Source organism: Oenanthe melanoleuca, chromosome 6 (assembly GCF_029582105.1).
Source record: "Oenanthe melanoleuca isolate GR-GAL-2019-014 chromosome 6, OMel1.0, whole genome shotgun sequence".
In the NCBI taxonomy this organism is placed as follows: Eukaryota; Metazoa; Chordata; class Aves; order Passeriformes; family Muscicapidae; genus Oenanthe; species Oenanthe melanoleuca.
In genome coordinates this window covers 143,187-164,670 of record NC_079340.1, presented here as the reverse complement: position 1 = coordinate 164,670, position 21,484 = coordinate 143,187, and the positions used below count along the sequence as shown (strand labels likewise).

Genomic DNA, 21,484 nt, shown 5'->3' with positions numbered 1-21,484 from the left:
ATTAAATTATTATTTGAAGATTAACTTTAAAGGGTCACTTCCCTGTACAACTGTCCAAGTTTGGGGAGGAGCTTCCACTGGTCCTTTTACTTGAGAGGCATGAGACCATCCCTTTACCAAAGTCCTGACAGCTGTTTCAGTTGTTAAAAAGTACTTGAAAGGGACCTTCCCATCATCATCTTTCCCAGATTTTATCAGAACCCAATCTCCTGATTTTACCTGGTGTAACATTGATTGGTGCCAGGTCTGAGACAGAGACATGGCACTCTGATTCTTGTGACAAGGACAAAAGCACTTTATTTCCTCTTTAAAACACTCTTTAAATAGGGAGTCACGGGGAACACACGTGATTGGTTATAATCTCAATCACTCGTTTCCTTGGCCAATGATACATCTGCACTTAAGGTCCAATAGATGGCCCGGGATTCTCACTCAGGTAGCTGCCTGCTTACAGGCTGGCTGGGCTTCAGATTGCAGCTTTAAACCTAGCTGCAATATGCAATGCAACAACCCGGTGTCTATGAGAGTCTAAAGATGATGTTTGGGGTAACAGCCCTTTTCTTCTAAGATCTAAGAGACAAAGTGTGATTGCCTGCAAATAATTTCTTAAAGTCATTAGTTCAGCAATTGGCAACTCCTCCTCCCTTCCCAGATAAGGTAACCCAAATAACATTCCATAGGGAGATACTTCTATATCCTTTCTTGTAGCAGTTCTAATCCATAATAATGCCAGAGGTAAACATTTAATCCATGATAATCTGGTTTCAAACATTAATTTGGTAATATGGTTCTTAAAGATAGCATTTATTATCTTAAGACGTCCAGAACTTTGAGGGTGTCATGGGGTACGAAATTCCCAATTTTTGTCTAATGCAGCATATATAGAAAGTAATATTTTTGAAGTAAAGTGTGTTTCCTTATCTGAGTCTATTCTTTCAATTATCCCACATCTGGGAATGATTTGTTCTAATAGGATCTCAGTCACATTTGAGGTAGTTGAGTTGAGATAGGAAAGGCTTCTACCCAGTGGATGAGGTGATCAACTATTACAAGAAGGTATTTCCATCAATGTAATTTGGGGAATTCAGTATAATCTATTTGTATATTTTTGAAATAGTCTAAGGTCTAAGGCTCTTCCCCCTCTAGGGCGTTTTCTCATTATGTGTCTATTCAGTCTCTGACAGATCACACACTGTTCTATCACTTGCTTGCTTACTGTGTAAATTCCCATACAACCATAGGGTCTTAAAATTAATCACATAAAGCTTGCATTCCCCAGTGTGTTTCCTGATATAGTCTGATTAAAATTTCTCTAGCAATTGCTTTATTCACTATTTCCCTCCCATCTGGTAAAAGCCACTATCCTGATTTCTCTCACTTCCCAATTTTTATAACTATTCCTCTTCTTTAGTAAATGCCAGTTTTACCTCCTCTGTCTTTCCACTACATACTAGTGCTAGTACCTTTGTTTCCTCTTCCTCTGCAGCCTCTTTAGACAGCTTGTCAGCTGAATGGTTGCTTTTTACTTCTAAAGTTCCTCCTTTCTGGTGTCCCATTACTTCGGGTAATCCTAGGATTTCTAGAACTTCCGAAACCAATTCTTCATGCACTAAGTCCTTCCCTCTGGAAGAAATTAGTCCACATTCTTTCCAAAGGTGTGTGCTACCTCAAAAGCATATTTAGAAACAGTATATATCGTTCCCTTTCTTCTTCTTAGCAATTCCAGGGCTTGTTTTAATGCATACAATTCACACATTTGAGCTGAACAATTTTTTTTTTTTTCTAACAGACTGCTTTGCTCAACATCCACAATAGCATAACTTTTAGAGCATTTCTCACTTGTAAATTGAGGTGATCCATCCATTAGGATTCTTTTTCCTTCAGCTAATGGAGTTTCTTGTAGGTACTCCCTAACCTTTTTTTGATATTCAGTGATCTCCATGCAGTCATGTTCAGGGACCTCTACTCCTGACTTCCTGTATAAAAATTAAGAGGGGTTTAAAATTTTGTCGATGAGTAATGTCAAATACTCCTTTTCCATAAGAATAGTTTTGTATTTCCAAATTCTAGAATCTGTCACTGTCTTGAGTTGCAATATACAGGATATATATATAGGATGTGGCCAAAAATGTTTATTCTATCACCATCTGTTGAAGCCGGGTGGGCTAGTGATTTCCTTATCTCCGTGGCAGATACTATCTGCTAATGACCCATCTTTAAGACTAAGTGAGGCAATGATCTTTATCTTTTCCACAACCCATCCTCCCTCCAGGAAAATATCATCTGCTGCTGGGCTATTAAGTCCCACGGTATGACTTATAAAATTACATCATCCCATTGGGAGATGCTCTAGCCAGGGGGAAGAGCCAAGCCTTTCCTACCTAGATAAAAAAATCCATGATTTTGGACAGCAAAATATCATCTTTCCACTGGATTCCAGAGGAAAACTGGACCTTTCCACATCATCCCTGGACCTTCAGAGGAAAACTGCACCTTCTACAGGAGCACTGTTTCAGCTGAGCCACATCTTCCACTGCAGATGCCACCATTTAATCAGACTACTACCAACACCCTGACTGACAGGGTGTCAGGTTGGATTCTGACTCTGTCAGTGTCTTGGGATTGTTCTTTGTAATACTGCATTTCTATTTTAATTTTCCTAGTAAAGAACTGTTATCCCTAATTCCCATATCTTTGCCTGAGAGCCCCTTAATTTCAAAATTATAATAATAATTTGGAGGAAGGGGGTTTACATTCTCCATTTCAAAGAGAAGCTTCTGCCTTTATTGGCAGACACCTGTCCTTCAAACCAGGACAATCAACCACCTCTCAGACTTTTGATTTAAAACTGTCATGACTGTATGCAGAGTAGTTACAATTGAAGTACCCTCAAAAGTAAGTTTTCTGCTCTCTTCTAGTAATAAGGCAGTAGCAGCAATAGCTTGAAAATAGGGCTATCTTCGAGACACTGGATCTAACATTTTTGGAAGGTATGCCACAGGTCTCTTCTGCCCTCCCCCATATTTGGGTTAATATTCCATAAGCTGTCTCCTCTTCCACAGTGACATACAGATAGAAGGATTTTTCTAGGGAAGAGAGTGCTAAAACAGGTGCTTGAATTAATTTCTTTTTTAGATGTTCAAATTTCTGTTGCTGATTCCTATCCCACTCATTTTTTTTCTCCTTTCTCTTGTACTTCTTCGTACAAAAACTTTACATGCTGTGCATAATTCTCAATTCATAGGTGGCAATATCCAAGCAAACTTAAAAATTTTCTTATTTCTCATTTGGTTTTAGGTAGGTGCATAGCAACAATGCCAGAAACATGTTCTGGGGTTATTATCCTCCTCTGCCCTTCACTTTTCATATGCCCAAGATATTTTACCTCTTTCTCCACAAACTGTAATTTATTCTTAGAGACCCTTATTCATTTTTCTCCCAAAAAGTTCAATAGCTTAATTGTGACATCTCAGACTTTCTCTTATCCTGATATTAACACATCATCCACATATTGTGACACTTTGCCTCTGGATTTAGATTAAACTCTTCAAGCACCTGTTCTAAAAACAGTCCAAACAAATTTGGAGACTCTGTAAATCCCTGTGGTAAAGAAGTCCATCATCACTGTTGCTTTCTCCCAGTAGTGGCGTTCTCCATTCAAAGGTAAATATCTCCCTGCTGTTTTCTGCTAGTGGACATGTACAAAATACATCTTTCAAATCAATTCACTGAACCACATTATGGGGAATCTTGCTTAGTAAAGTATATGAATTAGGGACTACTGGATGGCGTACTTGAAAAAGTTTATTCAATTCCCTCAAATCTTGAACAAGTCTGTATGTCCCATCTGGTTTCCTGACAGGTAAAATAGGGGTATTATAAAGGGACATGCAGGGTTCTAAGAATCCATCCTTTAAAAGTTGCTCCATTATGATCTGTAATCCCTTTTTTCCTTCTAAAGATATAGGGTATTTTTTCACACAAACGGGTTGGCTCCCTTCTAAAACCTCAAGAGAAGACCCTGCAGGCATATGTCCTAGTGGCCTCTCTCCCTTACTCAAATAAAGTTGCAGTTGTATGGAAAATCACACTATGTCCATAAAGGAGACAGAGGAGTCCTCAAGGTTTAGGAGGATGCAGCCTCCTTTTACCCTAGACTCCCAGCTGCATGTTGCCCTCTTCCTTTCCCCATTGTCTGAGGTACTAGGAAGGTATAGTCTTGCCAAACCGCCTACCATATATTCCCTCTTGAACCTGTCATTTTCCCCAAAGTTTAGAAACTCAGGCTTGTGCTGACCCATTTGTCTGTTTCAGGATTTAGACTGTCTGGGTTCTGTAACAAACCTATATATTGAAGTCGGTAGAGACATTGAAACCCATTTCAAAGATCTTAATATCCTTCCCCTCACCCATGGAATTGTTTGTAAAGACAATAGCACACATCTTTCCTATCATCAGCCTGCAGGGCTGGGAACAACCCTCATGCAAAAAGAGAGCTCCACAGCCTCCAGATCAGCCTCTGACAAGACTTTTTTTCAGTGTTTTTTAGCCCACCTTTGAGATTGGTAACTTCTCAGCAATAATTTTCCCATCATCAAAAAACAAAAACCAAACCATACCAAACCAAAAAAAGCACATAAAATAAGAAAGGCCTCCCAACAGTTAGTTAATAAGCATTGCAAAGCTTTGCACAGACGGCTAAGAGCAAACTTTGGTCAGTTTTGGTTTTTAGCATCTCAAGTTTTAAATTTAACCATCCCGTCCCCTATTTACCATCTCTAAAACAGCAAAAGCACTCAAAAACCATGACAATCCATTACCAAAGAAAAGGAAAAAAAATCCACACCACTGTCTATATTTGTATTTTTATCAATCCCCTTTTTTTTCTATTCCAGAGGAAACTGATATCCATCACAGAAAACAGAAGTCATCTCATACACAGATGAAAACCACTAAAGCTTGACCAGCAAAGGCACAGGTGAATATTTCATTCAGAAACCTCAGTGACTATATTTGAAGCAAACAGTGCAGGGCTAAGTAAAACTATTTCATTTTTAATCACTCAAAAATAGTATCTACCTTCAAGTGCCCAACATGCCACCTCTTTAAAGTTTCACTTTTGCTAAGAGGAAAAAAAATTTAAAAGGAGAAGCTGTGCTGAAACAGAGTTTACTGCTCCCTCCAGAGTTTCTGCTGCTGGACCCAGCTTGGAAACACTGCTGCAAGTGCTGGCAGAGCTGTAACTCTCTCAAGTTTTCACCAGGAAGAAGGAATTTTCCCTGCAATTCCCAGCCACTGTGACAATAAGACCCCCACTGCCCCAGATTTTCATTGCTGGGACCAAAGCTCCTACTAACATATGTTAAACACACATTGCACTTAAACACACCCCTTTGGGAAAGTGCTCCTGCATATTCATAGTAATTAATAATTAGTCCGAAGAGTATTTACCATAAATCCACTGATAGAAGTGCTCTATTACTTTGCCACATCTGGTGAGATAATCCCATACATGTGTAGATTGGTTTCTCTAATAGACATTTATAAAGCCAACAGATAAGCAGTAATAAACCTGTCTTGGTCAGTTTTAATGCACTGTCTCCATTTATTGAGGCAGAACAACTCTCCTTATTGTTGGCAGTATCTCAGCTGTTGCCTCCAAAGAAAATAGTTGTAGATCTCCTATCAGGGGAGAGAAATTCATGGAGGTTTTCAGCAGCCCACTTAGCAAACCCCTTTGTCCTCACCTGTTTGTACAATACACAGAGTATGGAGCGTCATGGAAGCTCCGCCAAATACTCTTACTATTTTCAAGCCAAAATTTTAGCCTTATTTAACCAAATCTCCACTTTAAGCTAAATGCTGTACAAAGGATTGACAAGTGTTGTCCTTTCCTCTCCAGGTAATTGGAACACTGACTCTAGGATGTCTCACCTGGCAGCTGAAGATATCCCACAGTTGAAACACAAATGCACAACATTTTCCAAATGCTCCTGAAGGATGCAGAGCCCAGCTCGTGTATCTGAGTTGGGGGGAGGGGGGGGGGGGGGAAAGATAAACCATCACTAGCAGAGAATAAAAACTATGTAATTATATCTGATAAATTTTAATTAAAATAATTGCAGGTCATAAACTAAAAGCTCCATGGGGAGTAGGCATCTCTGCCAGGAATTTGGCAGCTATTCATCTAGAACAATTCCAGGGTTGTCCTGTGCTAGTGAGGTATGAACACTCTCACTAAGAATGGGGCCAGGGCTGCAGAAGTGCCAGAAAGTGCAAGAGAATCTGGGAGACTCCAAGGTCTCCCCCCCAAGCTGGCAGGCAGAAAAATGCAGAAGATACTGTCCACCCAAAACCCTCAGTTATTCTCTGTGTGTAAGAAAGCTGCATGATGTATTTCCCATGTGTAGGGTTGCACAAGTTTGAATAGCTGTTGAAGTATTTGGAAATAATGCTCCAGTGGTAGAATTCAACACTGTCTATTGGTGAATTTAGCTCCTGCTGAAAGAAAGACAGGGAAAGAGAAAAAAACCCTGAAGCAAGAAAATCTCAAGAGGATCACTGGAAATTCTGGAACCAGACAAGCTGAGAGGCACTGAGACGAAATAGGACCAGAATTTCTGTTACTACACTGTTGTGCTACATTGCTGTGTAGAAACTCTTCTTTTTGTTAAACTTTTATTTCAAAGCACTTTCCTTTAAGGTAGAATGCCCAGTTCCCTGCAAATTAATTCCTCCTCTTCAGCCTGGTTCTCTCTCCCTGCCCTTTCTTTAATTGATTGTCTATTCTGCGTTGGGTTCTATGTAGATATTTACACTTAAGCAAAGCCAGATAATTGAGGACTAAAAGTAGGACCTTCTTTCCTGGTGTCACGGTGTGACTTGGGTTTGCCAACCTTAATATATTTAATTTCTTTTAGAGACGGGACCCAGGAGTAGAGGCAAGGCAGGCTTAAAACTTAGAAAGGTACAAGAAGAAATTTATTAATAACACAAAAAATATTCAGAATAAGATCCCTAGATTGTTTCCTCCTCCTCTTCATTCAACATTTCTTACCAACAAACATACAGAGAGCACTTCAGTCAGTGATACATTCAAATAATCAGTTCAGTTTACTTAAGAGAGAAAAGTCCCTTTTTGGTTATGGCTTAGGGGCATCTTCACCTTCACAATCCACATCCGCCCGGGAAAAATATTGCAGATTATGACTTTCCTCCCATTCTGTCACAGTCCTTTCAGAGCTGTGCAATGGGTTATGTTACACACATATGGGGTAGTACTTTTAAAGGCAGGCTGCTAAAAAAACAAGATTCTCTTCATCTCCTTCACTATCAAATGTCTCTGTCTTTATTCCAGTCCCAGGACAGAGAGAGCTTCATTCCCCAAGGCAAAAAGTCATCTCTTTCTCTATTAAATGTCTTTGTTCACATTTCAGTCCCAGAACAGAGAGCTCTATTTCCCCAAGGCAAAAATAAGGTTCTTCTTCTCAAGCACCCAAAACCTCCCCAAGTATATTTCACAGTTTAAAGGAATTTTAGTGAAGTCACAATCCCCTTAGCCCACAGAAAAGGTTTTCAGCTACTTATCAGTTCGCATCTTTTCAATCTCTTCCCGCCAGGAACTTTATCATCATTGTGCTGACTTCTGAAGTCTCCAGGCTTTATTTCTTCCCATTCAGGAGAGCTTAGAAAAATCGAGGATCTTATCCAGGCATAAAGAAGTTACAATTGTATCCAGATCGTGAAGAAACAGCATGGGCAGCTGGAGGCCTCTTCTCTCAGAACGAGGAGGGAAGGGGGAAGGGAGAGCCTTTGGTGGCTCCCCGATCCCCCCTGCTCGGCTATGGCACGTGGAGAGGGGAGCTCCGGGCCGCGTGGGGCCATACAGTCAGGGAGGGGGGGCCGGGACCATGCGGCCGGGCCGGGCCCCCCACCGGGCCAGGGTCCCAAGCCGGGGCCCCAGCAGAGCCGGGGTGCCGAGCTGGGCCCCCCGCAGAGCCGGGGCAACGGGCCAGACTCCAGGCCGAGCCAAGAGCCGGGTCGCAGCCCTCCGGCCAGAGACCACCACCCCCGGAGACCAGAAGCTGAAAGAGAGCCAGCAAACCTGATCCGCTGTGATTTGTAAAAGCAAAATAACTTTTCATTGGTTTCCCGAGCTGTCCATCACCAAATCAGCTCTCTGATTGGTGCCAGCAGCTCACAGGGGAAGCTCCCAGAGACAGGAGAGCCCCTCCCCCCAAGCACGTGAAACCAACACACCTGGTGGTAAAGAAGTTTTCATTATAAATACTTCCTGGTTCACTTCTCCGGCTTCCCTGCCTGCCCCGCTGACTGCTCTACCACATAGCACAGCTGCTTTTGCACTTGTATGAGGTGAGGTGGAAGCCTTTAAAGTGAAAAAAACTCAGTAAAGAAGTGCAAATCAAGGGCTTACTCAGGACTTGTGTCTTTGATATTTTCCTAGAGGCACACCAGCCTTTGAAAGTCAAGCAATTTATCATTTTACTTCTCCAGGCAGAGTTTTAATAGTGTTAATACACTGGTACTTTTGGTCATGCCCCAAGCAAGTAGATGTGAAAGCTGAGATGTGACAAAGCCTGGCTGGTTATCAGCCTCCAGCAAGACATTACCATTCCAGGGGAGAGACTTGTAGCCTCCTTGCTCCAAGTGTTGGGCTTGCAACATTAAAAATGGACCCAAAAAGATTCCAGGCAGGTTAAGAAAATGTTCCAGCTGATAAATGCCAATACACATTGTGTGGTTCCAGTCATTGGGCTGAATTCTGTAGATTCCTGACTGAGGGGGAGTGCAGGGGGTGTGCTGCACTGGAGACTTGCCTTCTTCTCTCACTGCACAATTAATCTGAAAAGGCCACTGAACAAAAAGCTGTTTCCCTGAAAGGAGTGCATTTTACACTCCTTGAGAGTACCTCTCCTTCATGAGCAAGCAAATATTAAGCTTTAGTCAAACTAAGAAACTGTCATTACCATTAACATTATGTATGTCAGCTCCAATATTTCAGATAGCTCGAGCTGAGCTGCTTGAAAACCTTCAGGTTGTTTCAGAAGAGTCTCACAGAGTGTGTGCACTGTTGGGTTTTAATTAGACTGAAAAATTCAGCTACATGAGTTTTGATTAAGAATAACTGCAATTTAATCAAAGGTTATTTATGGGCCATCGGTTTGGTTTATTTTGTTAAACATTGCAATGGAAAGAAAAGCTTGTCTGAACTGCCCAGCTTTCCAATGATAATTACAAGCAAATTGTCTTAGGTTATAGCAAGACATAACCAAAAGTATGTATTCTATCACCATCTTCACAAGGTGTTAAAAACAGGTAGGGCAGTGTTTTTTATCTCTTCCATGACAAATCCCTGATAACTCCCTTGGGGGTGTAGGGGGATATCTTCTGCTAATGGCCAATCTAGTCTCGCTGCATTACTCATAAAATTAAATCATCCCATTGTGAAATTGTGCGCCCAGAGGGAGGAACCAAACATTCCTACCTCGATATAATCTGAGGTTTGGAATACCACAGGCAGCCTTACCTACTGGATTCTAAGAGGACAAGCTCAATAACCACCACTGAACCTTCACAGGAAGACCAAGTCCTTCTAGGATTACTACTTCAACAGAACCAAATCTATCACTTCAACAGGATTGCAGCCACCATTTAATGGGACTGCTACCATCACCCTGGCCAACAGGGTGTCAGGCTGTATCCTGAGTCTGTCAGTTTAAGCCAATGTTTTCTGCCTGTATTTTAATTTTCCTATTAAATTGTAAGTCTGACTTGGAATCTCCCACTGGTTTGTTTTCAAACCAGTACACCCATAAAAATACAGCTCTAGATCCAGACAAATGGTAACCATTGCTTTGATGTCTAGATTAATCTTTTTCCACTTCACTGCTGCCATCTTCCACATACAGATCACAAAATACTCTGATAGAAACAATTATAATATGTCTCTTAGACAATTTTTAAACAATGGTTTTAATACTGAAGTTCAGTAAAAGGTTCAAAAGAAATAAAAACAGCCAGCCTGAGGTCATGCTGTCTATTTAGAAAAACGCTATTTTTCTTTATAAAGAAGGTTGTACAATGCAGTATTAATAATAATTACTTCAACCCATGGCAACATATGTAGTCTAATGGGTTATTCTGGACTTCTGTTACACACTACAGAGAGCAGTGTACTGCTGAAGAGGGCTTCGATAACCAAAGCAGCCTGCCATCAGAGATTACATGGCACTTCACAGGTGGAAAATGCTGCTTTGGGTTTTTTTCCCCCCAGATGTGTTTTAAAAGAAGAAGAAGAAGAAAAAAAAGAAACAATAAAGAACTTGGAATAAAACTAGGAAAGAAGATAAGGAGTGCCTAATCTCAATGTTTCATGGTATACGAAAAAAAAGGACAGAGGGAAACACTCCTCCAGCCTCAGCTGGAGATGAAATGTGCCCTGGTGACCCAAGCAGTGTCCCGGGACATGCACCATGCACAGGTGATAACAAAATGAAAATTTAAACCTATCACAAAGTTGTATGATTCTGCCCAGCCAGCTCTGCTTCCCACACTTGAGTATTCAAGCTGGAATTCAACTATGCTCAACAGAGGACCATTGCTTTTACAGATTTAAATAGTAGCATAACAGTTTTCTGCTTGAAAACAGACCCATAAATTCCCAAGAGGTTTTGATTGATATGGAACATGATGTTTTTTGGGAATTAATCCCTCCTACCTACAAACTTATATGAACAGGTATTGGGGAAGCTTAAGGGCATATCTTAGGTGAGACAACAGTAGTAATAATCAGAGTATTTGAAAACAAAAGGTTCGTTTTGCCCAAGTCCAAATTGTCAGCATTTTATTTGTAGCTATTCCTGGTTTGTTTTCTTTTGAGAAGTGATTTCCTAAAATTAGTACCAGGGCATGGTTTCTATTTGACAGCTTCCCATCTGCTGGCCCAATTTATATCCACTGAAACTGCTAAAAAATCAAGTTTTTATTGCCAGCCACATGCAGTTTATATACCTATGGAAAAACGGGCTGAGTTCCTCCTTATGCTTTATAAACCAAAAAGTGTGTGCTGACACCAATCCTTTACTGCCCTCCAAGGCAACAGGCAACTGGTTGATCTTCAGATACACTGCACAACACACAGATGGATTTATTTGCTCTGTTCAAGGTTAAAGGTAGTGTAGAGATGGCCAGAGGAAAATGTGTATATGGCAGGTATTTTACAGTTCTTATTCTAGGTACTTATACTCAAATCTTGTGCTGGCCTAAACCTCAAACTACAGTTACATTTAGAGGAAGTCTACATTTGGGGATGGCAAGAAGGATGAAAAATATAAGCAAAAACAGCAGAGCAGCACCAGGAGATAAGGGAAATGTTTGATATTAAATGTGAGACTTTTAAATTACTCTCTAGACACTGTTGTTCCATTCCATAAGGAAACTTCCCTGTCTGAGCATCCAGGACTACTCTGACAGTCACTCTTGCACCACCTGAGCTGGACTGAGATTCCTCCACAGCTGCATCCTACATTCACACACAGGGTTCCCTTATGGGCTCAGACCCAGGTTTTCCCATGGTAGAGTGTCAGGCATTCAAATTCTTTAAAAAATTTAATCTTGGTGCAATGACCAAATAACTAAATAACAACTCCACCTGGTTCCTTCAAGGAGGGACCCCAAAAAAGGAACCCCCCTTGGCTTTTATCCCCTCACAGTCTGGCACAAAAGTCTGAGGTTCTCCGCTTCTGCTGTGTCTCTGAGTGTCTGGTCCCCCAGCCAGGCCACAGGTCCCTGGGCTACTCATTATAGAGAGGGCCAGCAAGTCACAGCCTCTGGCCGTGGGCTCCGCCAGACATCAACCTGCAGCTCCACTGCAGCTGCCCTGACCTAGCTGCACTGAAGGAATATATTAACACCCTTATACAGCCCATCTTTCTTCCACACAGATGAAGCACAACTCTCCCTAAAAATGAGCCAAATTGAGGAAGCAAAGAGAGCAGAAAATTAGTAATTTATGTGTCAGACAGGTGGGACTGTAATATTTGGCATCTGCCAGGCAGTCAGTCTGTGCACAGAGGCAATGGAACACATACCCAAGAGGTATGCTAGTAGAGACTCAGAAGCAGGTCTTTGCACTAAGAGAATAGTAGATTTGGTTGTCACACAGGGCCATATCCCAACAGCCTGAACTCTGTGTCCATCCTGGATGGCATGTCCCTGTGTGGGGGCTCTGTGCAGTTCCCCAGCTCCTTTCCACACCTCCCCACATGGCATTTTCTTATTCTGAGGCAGTTCTCAGCTGCATCAGCTCCCTGACATATTTCACTGCGCAGTTGTTCAAACAAGCACATGTGTGAAAGGAAGAAGAGAACAGAAAGACAGTAGCCCCCAGCCAGGCAACACCCCTGACAAGTGATGTGAACAGGCAATGAAGGAGTGTGATTCCTTCTTCACTTTAAAACAACAAAGAAATAGGGATTTCTTTACAAGACTCATCACTGAATAAACACTTTTCATTTTTTAAATACAAAACACAAAAAACCTAGATCCTCACAATACTGTGATTTTGCCAGTTACAGCCTCACTCCATCATTTCTTCCAATTCTACAGCATGGGAAGGAAGGCTGCACAGAGCCACGTGTACTTCAGTATTTAAGACTACTGAACACATTTAGAAAGCTTGTGGTAGACAAGCAAGACAACACATTAAAAAAACCAAAAAATTCCCAACATAATCCCCCCTGCAAACCAAACCAACTTAAAAGCGAAGCACTAAGGCTCTTCCTGCATGCTTTCAGAATTTGGGACCTGATGTTGGATGCAAAAGACTTGTAATCAACAACATATATAGCCTCTTGTGGTCCTGTTAAGGGTTTTCCAGGATGAGTTTTAAAGGATTGTGGAATTTCTTTTTTTATGTTATATGTTATAGAGATGATTCTTGTATACCCAGCAGGTATTCCTAATAAACAATGGCAATGGATGCTGTGACAAAAACATGGTAGTAAAGCAAACCTGGTAAATCCAAGGGAAACCCATTATAGAGAGCACAGAAAAAAAGAGAAAGAAGGATTCATCAGTGCAGGAAATATTCAAGTAAACTTTTTCTCAACAATCTTCTTGTATTTAAAAGAAACAAATTGTACTTGCAAGTCACTTGCAGAAAAAATTTAATTTGCCAAATATACAGCTATTAGAATGACCCTAAATATCACTAACAATTAAGTTACAGAAGTTGGTAGACAGCACAGTACAATGTTCTATAAAATAAACACAGGTAATATTAAGTATTTTTCCTGTGGTCCAAGAAGGTCAGAAAATAGCAAATGAAATTACAAACACATACAGATCAGAGGAGATTGAGGGGCAGCTTTAGACATCTGGATCAAAGAAACTGAGACTAGACTAGACACATTCATTCATCAACCATAATGAATATAGAACTTTAAATCTCAAAAAATGATTAACAACACAGCATCAGGTGCAATTTCACATGGTTTCATCTATGTTCCAGTACAGTTCCTAGAGGATTGAAATGCCTTTGTGCACTGTAGTTTCATTTAGTCAGGTGCAACACAAATTGTATTTGGAAGGTACTTTCTTTTTAAAAAAGTGATCTATTAAATAAAATAGCTACTTGAAACAATGTACATCATTCAAATAAGGTATTTTGAAGTACCTTTGTTCTTTGCTACTCAATGTCATGCAACAAATTAAACTCCAAATCCACAAGGCCCATCTCCATTAAACAAGACCAGAGTAAAAGATATTTATTGAAACATGTTTTCTGTGGTACAACCCTTAGTTTGCTTATTTTCCCCTTTCAAACACACTTGCCCTTTCAATGACAATTTTCTACTACAGTTTCTATATACAGATTGCAACGAACATGAAAAACACACGATTTGGCCCATGACTGTGGTGATGAATGCACTTCCCAGATAACATCCTTTTTTAACTGAATGAATAAGTAAAACATGTTCTCTCTGTGGGACACCTGAAGGTCTGCAGCCTTTGGATCCATTCTTTGTGCCACAGAATGAACCCAGTGTCCTGCTCAGGGCATCTCAGAAACTCTCACTGCTCTCTGCTGTACTCCTTAAACCCAAACCTCCACCTGAACTGCAGTAAGGGAAGGAAAACTCCACAGAGTTCAGCTGTCATTCACCTTGCCCCCAGAACGTCCTCCTCAACTCACGAGTGAAGAACTCACACAAAACCTATGATCCAGTCTACCATCAAATCATGCTGTCCACCAGCAGCCACTCCTGCTCTTTCAGGAGAGACTGCACTCCCACAGTATTTGAGGCATCTTACAGTGTTTTTCAATAGCAGCACTTCAAGAGGAGTTATGGTGCATAAGCTTTTTAGGAAATACAAATTTCCATCGTGATGGCACCTGTGGCAAGGGCACTCGGGAGGAAACTGCATGTGGGAGAAAAAACCCCTAAAGAAATTAAGAAGATAAACAACCAATCCTAACTTTAAACAGCAAGTGTGGATGTCAGTCTCCACTTTTCCAGTGTCTTCGTACATTTGATTGTGCTTCAAATCATGAAGTGAGCAAGTCACTCCAATGATTTTAGGGTTCATAATGTAAACATGCCTGCACACCTGACATGGCCAGTGTAGGTGATGCCACTCCACTACTGCTGCTGTTACACCTGACAAGGCCCATTTTAAACTGCACAATCCAGACTCAGATCAGGAGCTCTCTTCAGGTGAGAAAGTTTTACTGGGGTTCTAGATTTGTAGCATGTTAACATTACTTCCAATATTATATGCACTGAGATATTTTAAGAAAATACACACTCTGTTAAATTAATGGAAAATAATTATTTCCTAAAAGTACTCAGTACTTTTAAAAAGTTCTCCATGAAATCGTGAGATTATGGAAAAGAACACTCTGGTTATGCATTACAGTAGAAAAAAACAAAACAGTTTCATCAGAATCACAACTACGCATAGTCTCCAGTTCATAAAACAAATTAATTAAATTATTTTAAGTATTTCATAGTAGTATAGTAACTTCCAATGCAATTTACGCAACAAATTTCACCCATATTCAAAAATACATTTGTAAATGTTTTTCATAAAACTTTATACAACTCAGGTTCTCCTTAGGTAAGCCTAAGCACAGTTCTCATATCACCTAGGCAGAAAGGCTTCAGAAGCCTATACTCACAGAGTCCATGAGTGACAATGCTGTATGAGTTCTTCCTTTTTAATAGTCGGCTCTGCTAAACCCAACTCTTATTGCTTAAAATCATCATTTTCCTCAGCAAGCCTAGTGCCCAGCTACACCACAGCAGCCTAGGGCAGCGACCCACTGTTTTATGGGACATAAACACCTACAAGCCTTGTAAACATTCCTGTAGAGATTTCCATGTAATGATTGCCTGTCCTGTATACTTTGTCCAGAGAACAAAAGGGGCATTGCTGAGAGGGAGGGAGATCAATCATTGAGAATACATGAGCTCAGTGACCCACTGTCTCCCTCTTCATCTTCTGATTAATTATGTATTCCATTTAATTATTTCTGTGAATACATTTCCAACTGTAACTGAAAACATTGGCTCAGACACAAGACACTAGACACACTGAGTCTAAAATCTGCAAGAACAGTGCAAATATAAGGCCTCTGCAGGCTCAAACTCAGCTGGTACTATGTCCAAACATCGCCACAGCAAGCTTTATTTACACAATTTCCAATGAAAAATCCTGCTATTACTCAAGCTACATTTGAAATTACCAGAAATACATTGATAATAACTACTGGTACAAAAACAATGATAGATTTTTTTTTTATTTAAAATATTCTGACAGGCTGACAATATTCCAGGCATGTTACAAATGCTGCCATAGCCAACAAAATAATCAATACTTAAAGAGGATTCAAACACCAAGGACATGTATCTTAAAGCAGAGACAGAAGAGTGCATGGTACTAAGTGCATACTAATAATTTTCCAATAACTGACTTGAGGAAAATGCCTCATTTCTCTGGTACAAAATGGATTAAAATCCGGAAGAGATGAATTACAGAGGACAAAAATGAAGACGTTTAAATGTTTTTGCCCATATTTTCCTATAAAACCTTGTAAGTTTATCATACAAGGCCACTACCAGTCTGGACTACTCTAGTGTTGATTATTTACGGGATAGAACAACAAAGAGAAACCAGTGACAAAGCAAACAAAACCATGAACTCTTTCTAGAATATGGCTTAAATTAATTCACAGAGAGTTGGGAATATATTAACTATAAGGTGCAAGAGAAATACTAGGTAGGAAAAAAAGCCCCCCTCTTCCTGGTACTTTCCCCCTCAGACTTCACTGTATTTCACATAAAATTTTCAACACACTGGTCTCACCCTTCCTGCAAGCCCCTTTTTCCATACTTCTAAAACATCATGTTACTAAAAGGTTGGTTTCAGTCTTGAATGTATTGGCCTATACAAGCTCTAAAGTTTAAACCATGTAATTCTACACACAGTAATACCCTGTGTCTCCCAATTAACCCAAGTTCTCAAACAGAGCTAAAAAATTAAGCTTTATTTAAAACAGCAAATTTGCTTGAAAAAGTATGAATCTCTGTCATGTAGAAAACAGATGTCCAATGAAGAACTTGCCAAGATGTGTACACAGCTGAGTGCATAGTGCACAATATCATAGAGAGTGAGCAGCAAGGCCACAGGGTCACTAAGTCCACATGAAAAAGATGTATGTTTCCATTCTAAAACATTTTTGTCCTGGAAATGCTTTAAACATTAAAATCTTGCTCTAGGGATGGCAAGATTTCTCCATGCCCACTTTTCATATAGCTCACTGTAATATGCATGGCAGCACAGCCACCTACACAGCATACAGAAGAGACACATCAAAACTGCTTTGGATACATCATCCTGATCTCAAGTATTCCATACAAAAGATGAAATTTTCTCGTGACAAGGAAAGAAATGGGACAGCTTTCAAACTACACAGATTGCCTGTGTATTATTAAAGAAACATGCAGTGTCTTTAGCCCTGGACGGGATAGCCACAGCTCCACTGGAACAAGCAGTGGCACAGGTAGTGGCTCCAAGGCTGACCAATCTCACAGGAGGCTCCTCCGCCTCTTTTGCTTGTGGTTCCAGTCAGTGCTCCCCAGCAGCTGAAGCATAAATGCTCTCTGCAAAAATGCAAGTGGCTTACAGCCAGCAGAGCTCTGTACACATGCCCAAAACACTTGTTTCCCCATTCTACTAGATTGCTTTTTAAAACAATGTCATTGGAGAAAAGCCATGAGAACAACAGTGAGACATTTTCCTTAATCACAGCATCAGGCACTCCATTAACAGACTGACATAATCTCCTAAACCAAATTAGTTCCTGGAACATCTTGTGTTTGCCTTCTTTCACTTATTCTTAGGAACAAACAGTTTCTCTAGAAATTGTGCAGTTTAAGCCTGTTATGGTATGGTACTCCAGCATTTTCTTAGCACCTCAACACAAATCGCATGGTAGCTCATCTGTGGTAAACATCGGCTACAGAACATCCACGAAGAGGGAAGGGCTGAAAGAATAACAATATTGTCCCCTGACATGGAAAAGCACTTAGGGATACACTGGATTCAGGTCAGACTGCTGACACAGAACAGGATTTCTCTCCAAGCAGAGTTTCTCCAGTTATTCAAATACAGTAAACACAAGGGCAGTACTGAGGATATCAATCCTCCACCTTACAATTTTCAGTCTATTTTCTAAACACCTCTTCATGGAGGTGTGGCTCAGTGTCAAGGCTACATGGGCAAAAATGTCGTCTATGCTAAAGTCATTAAAGGAACTAACATAACCCTTGCTTCTGGTAGTCCTTGGACTTAAGCCAACAACATACATTTCATTCTATTAATTTACCTACCCTACTTTATCTCAAGTATCTTCATCCTTTCATACTCCCTAATTAACTATTAATATTTTTCCTGAGTGAAATTATAAAAAGTTAAACCCTTCTACCAAATGTACAAAGACAAATAAAATATAGAACAATACAAACCCAGTTATGCAGCATTACAAGTGCATGTTGTTGCTCTTTATCATTGGCCCCCAATAAAAAACATAGCAAAGAATTTAGTTATCCAAAATATTTTGTAGTACTGTGATTAGATTCTTCAGACCATAAATATAGCCCTCATCCCTTGTGTTGCTAGGAAACACATGAGCAAAATCAATCATTCGGACTTCGACATTTGCACTTTCCTTGGTCTCTGCTGGCACGTGACAGAAAACTTTTTCCAGTTGGGGTAGAACATTTCCATTCAGGTGCTCCTGTGTAATGCATGTGCTGGTTTTCCACACATTGTCTTGCTCTGAGTTTTCAACTTTTAGTGAGAGCTGACTGTGGTGCCTCTTCGAGCACGCCTTTTTATGAAGTGCATAAAATTTAGACAAGCCTTTACTTACAGAGGCTTCAATTTTTCCATTCTCTGTAGAATTTATTACATGAATATTATTATTATACTCCAATACATTTCCACCTGATAAAAGGCCTTTGGGTACTCTTCTCTTCTCTGCCAAGGTGGCATCACTTAACCGCACAGTTGTCACTTGATATGAACCTTCATAGACAAACAGCAACGAGCTTGCATAGAAGTTGAGTTGCGTCTGGCCCTCAAACCACTCCAGAATCTTTTCAACCTTCTGAATGCTGGCAGCTACCACATCTTTTCTCACGCAGTACCCACTGTGGAAAAACTTTGAGATGCCTGCAAGAAATACACACATACTGGGATTATTTTCAAATCTGAACAGAAAACAAACAATTTTCTTTTTCTTTTGCGATGAAAATAGTTCTTATTTGAAGGAATAGACACCATTCAGGTAGTTTCTGTTCAGGCAATTATAACTAAACCCAAAGTGTACCTAAGAACTCTGAAACCTTCAGTCATGTCACCTGCTGTGTAATACTACAGCTTGGGCTGTATGTAAAACAAAGAGTAAATGAACATGGTTCCTGCTCCCAGGTCAGCTGAACAAGTGTCCGGACAGTTTCGGGCAGCGATCCATTAAATTCTCACAAAGAATCGCACAAAGAGGCTCAAGCAGCTCGTTATTATGAGTGTGTATGTATGTACCTTCTGTCCCTTGCTGGGGGATAGATGAGCCGGTATCAACTTATAACTAGTTTGCAATAATTATCACCAAACAGCCCCACGACGGCAGCATTTTTATTAATTGTTAATGTAGAGCAACACGTGGATTGACTTCAACTGATAAAGTCCTTTGAATTGGAAGATGCTTTTGTACTAGTTTTCTAATAGAAAATAGATATTCACAGAAGACAAATAGAGAAAAAAAATACATTTATAACAAAAACATGTCATACTTTTAGATTTCTATTTCATTATAGTTTCAAAGCTGCAAAGAAGTTGAATTCTAGAATTCTCTCCACCTTATAGTAGTAAAAGAGACATAAGGAGGAAATTTCTATAGTCTGCACTGCTGTTACAGCCAACCTCACACTTAATTTCAGATGGACAGGCAGCTCAAATAGTACAGGGAACAGCCAAAGACCCATCTGACATGAGGACAAAAACTGACTTTTAAAACAGGAATGCCCAGACTACTTTTTCCATATGATTCTATAAATAAGTATTTAAATGAAAAATCCAAGCACACCCAGTTCTTGACACCCCAATTCCCTTACTTACCATCCTTCACTGTTTCCTTGGTCAAGCTCCTTCCGTAGTGCTGGTTTTGCGTCTCATAGCTGTCTGAAGACATGTGGTACACCTGAAAGAGGCATGAAGGGAGCTCCCTATGTATTTTGAACACCAGTATTTCTGCAGAGCAAGAGACACCTCACAGACAGGCCACAAAACATTTAGCCCTCACAGTTATAAAGTTTCTTGTAGTGCTCAGCAGTGCTCTGTAGTGCTCTCCAGAACTCTCCTTCAGCCCTTGGGCTCCAAGCTACAGCTTTCCTCTGCTAGAGGTATCCTGGAGGTGGCAAAAAGCAATGTACTCATTACAGCGGACTCTTTTACAAGGCCTTGCAAATCACAACTGAGACCTGAAACTATCAGATTCCTATCTGTTACTGTGGCAGTTAAATCAGTAAGACGACAAAACAAAAATTTTAATGCAATTATTTTGAGTTCTTAAAACTATAAAACTATTAAACATAAGAGCAAAACAGTAAGAATTACTGTATGTCACCACCAAGGCCCAGCTCCACTGTGACTGTCAGCACAAATGAGGCTGCACTAAATAAATGGCAGCAGCCAAGCAAAAGCTGGTTCCAGCATCAACAGCAGTACTTCAGCTTGAAAGGATTCACATGAGTACAGTTTTTTCCATATCAGGAATTGTACAAGCTTAAGAACTTAATTCAAAACTGCTTCACATATAGACATATTTTCTCTCACACTAAAATATTTCCATAGCAGAAATGTGAGAGGCAGCATGGCCCAAGTGTAATTTATGAGAGTATAGACGATTTTTATTTGCAGAAACAATGGTGTTACCAGGCAGGCAGTTGTCTCTGGCAGGAACTTGGTGCTTAGCGCTTTTTCAGACCATTCATCCCCACGGCATACACCTCATCCACTGCCCTGCTCTCCCTTCACCGCTGCAAACAGAGAGGATCCCACTGAAAGAGTCAGGGCACACTACTGAGGTGCCTGATCTTCATCCCTCCTCTGGGGCCTTATTCTTGCTGAAGCCAACCAATAAATTCCACAATAGTGAAACAGCAGCAATAAAAAGGAGTGGTACAGGAGCATTAAATAAAGAAAATAGAACTCCCTGTTTTCATTACACCCCATCACCCCAAAATGTCTCTCCCCCCTCCTAACAACAATAAATCCAGTATGATTACATAGATCCACACCTCCTGTTTTTCAAAGCAGCTGGGAAGAACAGTCTCAAATAGCTTTTATTTTGACAAAAAGATAGAAGTAATTAACTCATTCCTCGAGAAACTTAAATCACAGTGTGTAGAAATTGACTTTAAGTCATGAACTGAAGGTGCAAAAAATAAAAGGTGTAAAAAGGCGTAAATGTGTAAAAAAATACAGAGCTGTGAGTCTAAATATTTTAACTCACTCAGTAGCAGAGACACTTCACACTGCTATGATACTTGGAGAAACTGAGGCCTCTATGTCTATGAAATGAAGAAGACCATAGCAGAGATAAGTTATTCTAAAACTGCATCTGACAACTGTGATTTTGGTTTCACAAGAACAGTAATTTTTCTCCACTTAGTTTTTACTTTTTTTTTCCCCAAAGCACATGAAAGATGTATAGCATACAACACAGAAACCCACAGATTACTTATGTAAACACTTCAGGTAGCAAAGTAACTTTCAAAAACATACTAGAAGTTTCAAAACTTTCTAAAGAGCTACAAGTCAAAGGCAGTTAAATAAAGAATAATATTACTTTGAAAGATAATCAAGAATCTGATGACTACATCTAAGTTTTAACTAG

The 21,484-nt window shown here is 40.2% G+C and overlaps 1 protein-coding gene across 2 annotated transcripts in view; it reads right to left on the bottom strand.

Annotated features, from left to right (window-relative positions):
• Window positions 1-6,963: 6,963 nt before the first annotated feature.
• Window positions 6,964-21,484, bottom strand: part of IPMK (inositol polyphosphate multikinase) — a 45,035-nt gene continuing 30,514 nt past the window's right edge. For both annotated transcript variants that reach the window (XM_056494542.1, XM_056494541.1), the window contains 2 exons: window positions 19,705-19,786; window positions 6,964-18,759 (listed from right to left, as the gene is read on the bottom strand). In XM_056494542.1, the coding sequence (XP_056350517.1) occupies window positions 18,125-18,759; window positions 19,705-19,786 (717 nt within the window). In that variant the 3' untranslated portion in view covers window positions 6,964-18,124. The remainder of the gene's footprint in view (window positions 18,760-19,704; window positions 19,787-21,484) is intronic.